At 36.9% G+C, this 10335-nt stretch overlaps 1 protein-coding gene across 2 annotated transcripts in view; it reads right to left on the bottom strand.

Moving 5' to 3' along the window:
• Window positions 1-1541: 1541 nt before the first annotated feature.
• Window positions 1542-10335, bottom strand: part of OCA2 (OCA2 melanosomal transmembrane protein) — a 195874-nt gene continuing 187080 nt past the window's right edge. For both annotated transcript variants that reach the window (XM_013104470.5, XM_021275880.4), the window contains one exon: window positions 1542-2154. In XM_013104470.5, coding sequence (XP_012959924.3) covers window positions 2067-2154 — 88 coding nt within the window. In that variant the 3' untranslated portion in view covers window positions 1542-2066. The remainder of the gene's footprint in view (window positions 2155-10335) is intronic.

Below are 10335 nucleotides of genomic sequence, written 5' to 3'. Positions count from 1 at the left end.
CAGTCTCATTTTGATACTCGTATGTACTGACAGTGTTTTAATGGAATAGAAAAACAAATAAATCCTTAAAACTGGTGAGCAGGGAAAAAAAAATAGTAATAATAACAGACAAGAACAAATTGTTTCAACTGAGTCCCGATCTTGCATTCTCTGAGGCTTAATACAGCAGATCGTGCATAACCAGTGGCTGCACCAAGATTGTTCCAATGTGAGAAATGGTGACAGCTATAAATTTTTTGTGATTATTTTTAACCAGGGATCAACGTTAAGCTGATTAGCATAAATGTTTATTTAATTGCAGCAGAATTCCAGTAACTGCAGAGTAAACTGCTTTTACAAAAATAATAACAACAACAACATCCATACCGAGAAGGAGACAGGCCAAATTCAATTTCAAGTTGTCTGAAGGAGTGAGTTTTAGGGTCTTTTATTTGTTTTTATTTCACTTTGATTCAGACACTTCACAATTTTGTTTCTTTTTCTCTGGTTAAGAGTGTTTGTTTTTCAGGGGGTTGGGAGAGTTTTTGTTGGTGTTTTTTGTTGTTGTTGTTTCTTTAACATATAAAACAAAACAGAGGTTATGCTGATCTTTTTACAGACCTTGTGATCTACAGCTATTCACTATTAGAGCAGCCTCAAGGTTTCTCAACAGCCCAGCCAGAGCAGACTTCACCCCAGGGTGCTCAAGTGTGGATGGGGCTGGAAGTCTCAGTGAAAGGTTTGGGAGCAATGGAAAAAGCTTTTCTCCTTCTGCTCCACATGGTCCCTCTACCACTGCTGAATCTACCAGGAGGGGTGGGAGCCAGCATTTCTTTGAATGAGTGCTGTGACTTATTCCAGTCACCCACTTAACATGATATTGCAGGCTTAAAACATGTAGGTAAAGGATACAACCTAGGTATGAGTAAAATGAGATATCTGATTAACTTCATACCCTCTGTAGGAGAGAGATTGTTTCTCTCTCACTTACCAGGCTATGTCAAAGACTAAGTGCAGGTAAAAGCTGTATTTGCTCATTTCTACTGGCATCTTGTAGTTCAGCTCTGTTCGCTTGGGTTGCACCCACCAGGTTGCCAATTTCTCCTACTCAAGATAAATCAGAACTGCCTCTAATTTAGGCCAAACCCACAAAGGTACTGGAAGCTGCAGACTGAAATCTTGAATCCCTCACAGGACTTAATATTCATAATGAGAAATTTGACCTGTTCTGGCATTCAATTATACAAAACAATATATATAGTTTAACACATTATTATCAGAGAGAAGGAAACCAAAGCCAAAGTATGATCTCATTCTTCCATATAGTGTATTAACCTATTTAAAGACTTAGAATACTCCATCACAGAAGTGACTTAAATGGAAAATGTCTGGTGCTTTATCACACTTTATGTCTCTACTTTGGTAAGGTGAGGGGCATTTGCTTATTTTAAGAAAAAAAAAAAATAAAACAGTTTAACACTGATGAGGAGCTTTAGAATGAAAAACAAAGCCTCCATAGAATGTAATTTCATATCCAAAATAATAATTCCTTCCACAGCACATTTTCAGGAGCTGTGTTTATTTTTAAACATAGATAATGATACATCCTCCATAGTGCACAGACTGTCTGCTTAACTGTCTATTACAACTTGAATATTAGTTACTTTAATACAAATAGCTAAATACATTGACAAAGACAAATGAAGACCTAAAAAGAAATTAATGAACATCTGCTATTATGAATGAGTTTTTCATCTGTGACTACTCAGATTGTGTCAATACAAACTTTTAGGCACAACATATTCACTGGTGATGGTGCCCTTTCATCCGCACAGTAACTTTTTTCACAATTAAATATAAGTATTCTTTCAGTTTTGAATGTCTAGTCCTGCAAATTGTTCACAGAACAGAAGAATGACCAAACCTGACAAGACAGTCATCTTGATTTATACCACTCGTGGGTTTTATTTTGGTTGGTTGGTACGTTGGTTTTTACCACCTTTTTCCTTTTATGTATCTTCTTTGTATTCTGACATACAAACTAAATGAAACAGAAAGCTTTTTTTGAGTCTTGAAAGTATAAATTATTATGAGTTCCAACCTACTACAACATGAGCAACAAGAAGATAGCACATCCCGATGGTACAGGACACAATCATCATGGGGAAACCTAACCTGAAAAAAACCAAGAAAACAAAAGAAATATCAATAACAATACAATATTTTGTTCTCCAAGTACATAATGAAAAGGAAGTTTAAGTTATCCTGTACATTCCAAGCCTGGAATATGCTTATAGCAGTGCCAAAAGCATGGTTATACTGTGAGATCATGACAAGGTCAAGGAATCTAATATTCAATTTCACATTTCTTCTGCTGGCCTGTTTAAAAGATAGGTGGACAAAATCAACATAATTTCATTGATTTCAGTGCATCTCTTCCAATTTACTTTGTCTCAGAATCTGGCATGCCCAGTTGTTTCTTTTTACATTTTTCTCCCCCACTTCCAACCCCCCACACCCAAAAAACAATAAGCAATTATACAGGTAAAATAACGATTCTTAGAAGTTAGGTAATGTTGGAATAGATCGTTCAGTAAGTATCACATCAGATTAGCTGAGTATGGTGCTTTATAACAATCTTTGGCTCAAACTCCTTATATTGTTTCCCTGTTGAGCTGTAGTCGCATACAGATGGTATTCCTCTCACCAGGTTTAACGGATTTTAATATTAAATCCCAGACAGCTGTAAAAGTGATAAAACATTGCTGTTGTATTGAAAATGGCTATTTGCTTTTCATCACAGATTAAGCTTTTCACACCACACCCATCATTTTTATAGCTTTCTTTAGCCTGGCAAACACAAGCAGCAGAAATGGACAACTAGAAAGGGTGTTGTGGGGTTGTCTGAGTCCTGCTCACAGGACTCTTCCACATCTGTGAAAATAAGTGAGTTTTCTGAAACTTAAAAGTGTTGTTGTATGGCTCTGAAAGACTATGGAGTACCACTTTTTTGATCACGCTTTTTTTTTTTTTGTTACTAAAATTATAAGAATTGAGATGAGAAAATGATTTTGTGACAAACAACTCTCCTTATGTAATACCTTTTGTCAAGTTCAGCCATGAATTTCCATAAACCTCATCAGAGCATGGTAATGTTCTCTGAAGTGCAGCATTTCATTTATTCTCTTCCTTGAAGTAAGACCTGCTTATTACATATGGGTATATTACTTGTGCCTTTTTGCCTTGCTTGTTAGGCGTCCTTGGTAAGGTTCCAGGATTATATTTGTTGATGATAGGAGAACATTCTTGAGCTTGAGTGGATGAATAGCTCCTTGCCTTAAGAAGTTACAGCTAAAAGGGACTTCTTGGTGCATTAAATCTGGCCACCACTTCCTCAGTATATGAAACCACTCACATAAAATTAAAATTAAACTTCTCAATGGATCACTGCAGTCTGATCACCTTTCCTCTTTCTACCTGCAGCTCCAATGTTATTCTAAACCTTGTGATTTTCAGAAGTCATGTTTTTTTTCCATTGCTTTTTTGCTGAAAAACAGACTGACAGAAGCATAGCTGTGACTAACAGAATACAGGAGCTCTCACCTTAACAGTCATTCAAGTTACAGACAATAGAATTTGTTCAGGAAACAGGGTCACAGCCAGCATACATACACTGACCTATAAAGCTGACAGAACAATTAGGAAACCAATAAAATTCAAACACTATAAAGAAAATGTTGGAATTATTTAGTGAAGAACAATCTTGCCCATAATGATGGCTATGTGGCTGTTCTTGACCTCCTATCAAAGTGAACCCATCCCATGTAGTGGTAGAAATAGAGGCAAACCAAGAAAATAAAAATACCTGCAAGGCTGGAAATGTATAAGGGCTAACAGATCATCTAATTTCTGTCTCCTTGAAAGAAGAAGAAGCTGGCATTGCCCCATGTCCATGACCAAATATTGCCTGTACCAAAAGGACAGTTCCAATGCCTGGCTCTAGCATCTCTGCCTCTCCAGGATTTAGGACCTGGTGTGCCAGCCACTTCTGCCATTCATGTAAGAGTCATTATTATTGGTATTCTAGCTTCAAATGCATTAACATGAAGTTGGTATTTGGAATTGGAAAAGAAGAAAGAATGACAGGGTTTGTTCAAGTGCTGAAAAGTATGAAGAATTGTTAGAAAGGATCATAGGATTTTCACAGCATTCAAATCATTAGAAGTCTGCAATACATTTGGAAGTGCTCATTTATTTTTCTTTTTTTTTTTTTTTTCAGATGAATATGCGTAACTACACTGCAGGTAAGTGTTATTTCAAATTCAAATGGTTAGATCCTTGTTTTTGAACAACTCTTTACTAGAAAGAGCTGAGTCAGTAATCAGCTCTTTATCGTTATTTTTTCTTATTCAGTATTCACTAAATGGTCAAGTTGATAATAAATGATCAAGCTGATAATATTAAAAAACAGGAGAAAAAGCTAAATCCATTGGAATTATTTTATAAAAAAAAAAAAAAAGTAAAATTAATTTGATGTCTAGATAATTGCTCAGAGTCCTTCCTTCCTTCTCTCAGCATATCTGACCTCCAGGCCTCCCTAATTTCACTAACATAAAAGTATCGAGATAGGACAAAAAAAAGCAAAACCAGCTATGGCTGTGGGAATAAAATATCATGGCTATAAAATCTTCTTACATCCTTTAGTATATCTCATGAACATTCCCTGCAGCTGTATCCACATGGCAGGCTGGTGAACCAGAGATTTCTACTACTCTCATAAGAAAACAGGTTGTTATTTGACAGAAAACAGAATTTTATTGACCTCACAGTTAGCAAACAAAGAACCGGTACTGGGAGGAGAGGGGATAGTGCAGATCTTAATCTGTACTAATACAACCTAACAAACCTCCGTGAGGAAGCACAGCAGCTCAGCAGTGACTGGCAACATAATGCCTTTGTAAAGACTGGCAAGGGTAGGGGAGAATCCAAACAGATTTAGTGGCTATTGGACCATGAAAAAGAGAACAGAAAAACTAACCCCAGGTCGGGGGCAGGGGGTGGGTTCATATGAGAAAATGGATGAATTATACAGGACCACATATAAATATGCAGGCATTTTAATTATGCCTGACTTAGAGTGGGAGTCAAAGCAAGTAGCCAGAGCCACACAGCCTGGGGAGGTACCTCACTTCATTTAGCCTGAATGTTTGCACAGGGCCCAGGTACAAAGCCATTACTCTCATTGCATGGACAATTAGCCCTCAACTTGAGGCCTGAATCTTAAGCCCACTGGCCTGAGCACAAATGTAATTGTATCAAATTCACCATGGAATTTGTGCACCAGGGAGAGAGGAGATGAAGCCTGCTCAGTGAGTATTAGGTACTGGAGAGTTGATTACCCAAATCAGTTTAGTGCCCTATTGTTCTATTGCACTCCATCAAAGATACAACTCCTGTCCCAGCCTATGTACAATATAACGTTTAGCCACCTACATTTTCACAGAATCACAGAATCGTCTAGGTTGGAAGAGACCTTCAAGATCACCTAGTCCAACCTCTGTCCTAACACTAACCAGTCCTCCACTAAACCATATCACTGAGCTCTACATCTAAACGCCTTTTAAAGACCTCCAGGGATGGTGACTCAATCGCTTCCCTGGGCTGCCATATAATTCCAATGCCTAATAACAATCTCCTTTAGTTACATCAAATAAGAACATGCTTTAAAGAATGTGAAGATTCCTTTCCATAAATGCTCCTTTGCTGCATACATGTGGGTCAAAAAGAAACATGTCAGTTGTTGTTCTTGCCCAGGAAAAACAAACAGCAGGGCTTAGAAGTTCTAAAAACTTCTCTTGAACTAAAACTTCAGATTGGTAAGAAACACTGATTAGCCGCTGTCATAAAAACACATTTTTCCACAACCCTGTAACAGCAGCACATCTGATATGACATTTCTATATACCAACTAAGGAAAGAGGACCGATGTACCCTGCGTTGCACAGACTTTCATCCCTCATGCCCACTGCACACAGGGAGAAACACAGGTGCTTCACGGCCCTGACTCTCCACAGCTCATGGAGACTGCACTGGGTTTTCACTGCTTCAGAGATGAAGAACAAGAAAGGGGCAGGTGACAGAATCATTCACTCTAGACTTCCCTCCTCTTCTTCTTAACAGAAGTTTACATATAAAACTGTAATCTAAATGAAATCACGCAGCTTAAATATACACAACATGCAGATGTTAGTTCAGTGTGAGAGATACCGAGAACAGTTGCAGCAGAAGCCCTAGGGATTTGTCTTAGACAAAGTTTTGCTTATTAATAACTTCAGTGATCCACTAGTGAAGAGCTTGCAAATCACCTCAGTGCAGGAGAGATGTCAGACTCTGTGGAGAACAGAATTCAACATGTTCTTAACAAATTAAAATGAGAATTTGAAATGTACAAGACAAAACTCTGTAAAGATAGCTGTGAAGTATGCATTAGGAGAAGTCAAACCATGGGCACAAAAACAGCAAGGAAAGAGAAGCTTTTTACTTTTAATGACCTAGTTATTTTTGATACTGCCTCACTGCAAGATGTCTGGCCCTGTGCATACTTAGAGGAAAAGGAAACTGTTGTATAATTATTCTGGGGATAAATGCCATTTTAATGAGTACCTATTGATATGAATATTAGTTTTCTTAGCTTAATGTTTATTTAATTGTATTTGCTAAATACTAATAGTGAAGCCTTTAGGGTCTGAATTGCATTTTTCTGAACAAATTGATCTCTTACAGTACCTTGAAGCTCTAGTCTGTCATGCTTCAAGAGCCAGCAGGACCAGGGATGTACAAGACCCAAGTTCAGTGACTTGTTCTGCCTGACTTGGGACATGACATGACTCTTATCTGTAAAACCATACCTACAGGCACCACCTTCCTGACATTTCTGAGCCAGTAAATTACACAGCCTGTGCATCCTCAGGGGGATCTGTGGAAGAACAACACACCCAAGGAAATGAGGAACCTTCAGCTGCTCCTCATTGGGAAAGCAACAGCATAAAAATCCCAGACAAAACCTTTGGCAATGAAAGAAAACCGGTAAGAGTTAAAGTTAAAAACTTCTGCTCCTGCTTGCACTCACAATTTAATGCACAGTTCACGTTATACTGGTGGAGTTTGCATCAGGCTTAAAATTTTGCTTTTCTCACTTCATATCTGTTTCATCAAAGGTTCTGTAGAAGGTATTACCTTCTCACCCACCCACTCGTTCCTCCTTTATTCAGCACAGGGTACAAAAGCATCATCTGCACATCTAAAGATTGCCATGCCATCTGAAAATATTTAACAAAAGAAAGATAGTGGGTAATTCACCTCATTCTTGGACATTTACTAATTATATGCAGTGCCTTGCTCTGGAAGTTGGATAAACACAAGCTCATTTTTAAAAGCATATCTAAATGTCTACAAAAGCAGGCTCAAAAATGAGACTCAGATAAGGTACATTTTTAAGATACATAAAGTTATTTCTGAATGAAATAAAAGTTACATCTATTAATGTAATTTCACAATTCAATTTGCAAAGTAACTCATCTATATTTCATCCCAACAATAAGGTAAAACTGCAATATTCATGGATCTTAGTTAAAAGAAAATCATAACCTTCATGAATCAAACAAATCAACTAGTTAACAAAACTTATATAGGTCTATGTAAGTCATAGTTCACACAGTACAGCTCAGTGAGCAAATTCTTTTTGTATACCTCAGCTAAGATTAAATAGCATAGGGAAATATTGGGGTGAGGAGGGGAATAAAATGAGACACAACATTACCATTATAGATTTATTATTATTTGATTTCTATTAACATTCTTAGATATATAGGTCATTTTCATTGTGATTATTTACTGTCGCATTCTGCTACAAAGAGATTTTCTGAAAAGATTATGTTGACTTCTGATACTAATTGTTAAAAAAAAAAAAAAAAAGCTCAATTTTTTGAAAAAATAAATCCATTTTTATTAACTCTATTGATTAATTCTTTATTTTTTTTCCACCATTGGCTTTGTGAAGGAGTAGAAACTGAAAGGAAAGATTTTAAATTTCTTGTCTGCTTTACTCTCAAAGCCACTGACAATTCCACTCTTCGCTAATTTCTCTGTTTTTATCGTATTTGTGGTCACTGTCTTGTCATCCTATTTCTTCACTGCCTTTCTTTCAATGCAGACTGCTTGTCCTGTCAGTTTGGTTGTGTCAACCTTGCCATCATTTCAAGTCTTTGACATACTGATCCAGTTTACCTGAAAGGTAAGTACAGGCTTAACTATACTTTCCTATACTTAAAGAAAACACCTAAAAATATTTATAACATGCCCATGACCTCTTCAAATCTAACACCTGTTGTACCTCAGAAAACAGGTGGCTAAAACTGTCAGTGGGCATTAATGCAACATTAAATTGCTGTGAATTTCATATAGTCTAGAATTACATAAAAATTACAGTGTAGTTACCTACTAGTTACCATACACAGGTGTAACTGTGTAATTGAAATCACAGAACAAAACCTATAATCCCATTTTCTTCTGATTGCTATTTTTGTTTTTTTGTGATATTCTATCTGTTTTGAGTCTATGCCAAGATTTTCCATAGAGTCACTAACAGGACTGAAACCGAGATTAGGAAAATCAGTGAGGAAATCTAAAGGAAATCTTAAGTTTTGCCTCCTACAGTCTGGAACATCTGGAAACATTCACTGTAAGCCTCTGATCTTATGTGCAGAACAAGTAATAGGCTTTTCCTTGACCTTCCAAACTTCTGAGTATCTAAATAAAAAAGTTCATTCATTGCAAAAGAGCACTTAGTCTGGCAGCTCCACCTGGCAGACTCAAATGACCATTGATAGAATATTTGTTGCAGTATCTGTTTGTGTCTCTGTGGTACAAATGAGATAAAATACAAGACTGTCAGAACAAGAGACTCTGATAACTATGGGAAAAAAAAAAAAAAAAAAAAAGGAAAACATGTCAAATTCTACTTTAAAAAAATAAAATGTTGTAATTGATTATTTAAAGAAGAAATACACCACTTGTTAGATGATAAACATCTGGCCTTTCTGTTAGAACCAAACATGCACCCATGCATCTCCAAAAGGAAATGATGAAATTCAGGAGACACCCAAGAAACTAAAGCTCAAATACAGAAACAATCCTGAAAATACAGAACTAGCAGTGACATTTTACTGGGGAAGAGTAACATATCACCAATAAATATGTGAAAGTTGTTTTATTTTTTCTTGTTCTTCTAATATCCCTTTAAGTTAATAAATCAGTATGACTAATTTACTAACATGCATGAGGTGTTCAGAACCTCATATATATCTGACAACAGGGAAAAAACAGTAATTTTCCACATTTAGCTTTAAGGGCCCCATGACCAACATAAATACCCCACATTTAAATGAGAAAAAGAACGACTTTGAACAAGCTCATTGGAGTCACAGCATGTAAAGCTAGACTAAGACCTCTATGTGTGTCAGAATGTTTTATTAAAGCTATAGAGCATACAAAACCAGATTACCTTGCTCTATAAATTAGGCCTTAGTAGGATGATATTATAGAGATATACACAAGCCAATAGATGAAAAATCTCTTAAGCTTACATCGGAGGAATAATGCCGTAACGCAGAAAACAAAATTAAATGTTGTGCTGGATCAGGAGTCAAATAGACAATCAAGTGACCCCCACGTAAATCATCTGTAGAGTTTCTTCTGGAAGATGACCAAAAGCAGGAAAGCCAACATAACAGTAGGACACTGTGGATTCCTCTGTTTTCCCAGCTTTGCTGTACCTGTGGGAGTTCTAACTTTTCTTCATCTAAATGCCCTATGGCATAAAATACCCCTCAGAGTCTCCAACAGCAGTTGGAGTTTCAGCTTTAGTTGCAGCTTCAAGTAAAGATTTAGTTCCTCTTGACATTAATGATACAGTAACCCAAAGCAACTCAGATTTTCCAAAGTTTACCACTGATAGCTTTCTAATTAACAATACCTACAGTGAACCAACCATGTTTGAACACTCCAGTCACATCCTTTCTTCAAGAAAGCTTGCAGCAACCTTCAGCCAAGGTGAGAGCCAGAAACACAGAGAGCAGAGGAAGCTCTTGCATTAAGGATGGCCAGCTGAGACTGCTCCCAGCACTTTCCTTTTCCTGAGACTTGTATAACTATTAATTACATAAGAGAAAGTTGCAGGTGGCCATGACACACTCACTTTACACAGCTGAAACTCTATCACATGCTATTCTCGTTTTACATGAAGTGGGCTAATCTTTTCTTAGTTTCCAGAAGAGAGTGATCTCCTACACAGTTGTG

Source organism: Anas platyrhynchos, chromosome 1, assembly GCF_047663525.1.
Source record: "Anas platyrhynchos isolate ZD024472 breed Pekin duck chromosome 1, IASCAAS_PekinDuck_T2T, whole genome shotgun sequence".
NCBI lineage: Eukaryota > Metazoa > Chordata > Aves > Anseriformes > Anatidae > Anas > Anas platyrhynchos.
The sequence above is the reverse complement of the archived record's forward strand: the minus strand, read 5'-3'. Positions and strand labels throughout refer to the sequence as shown.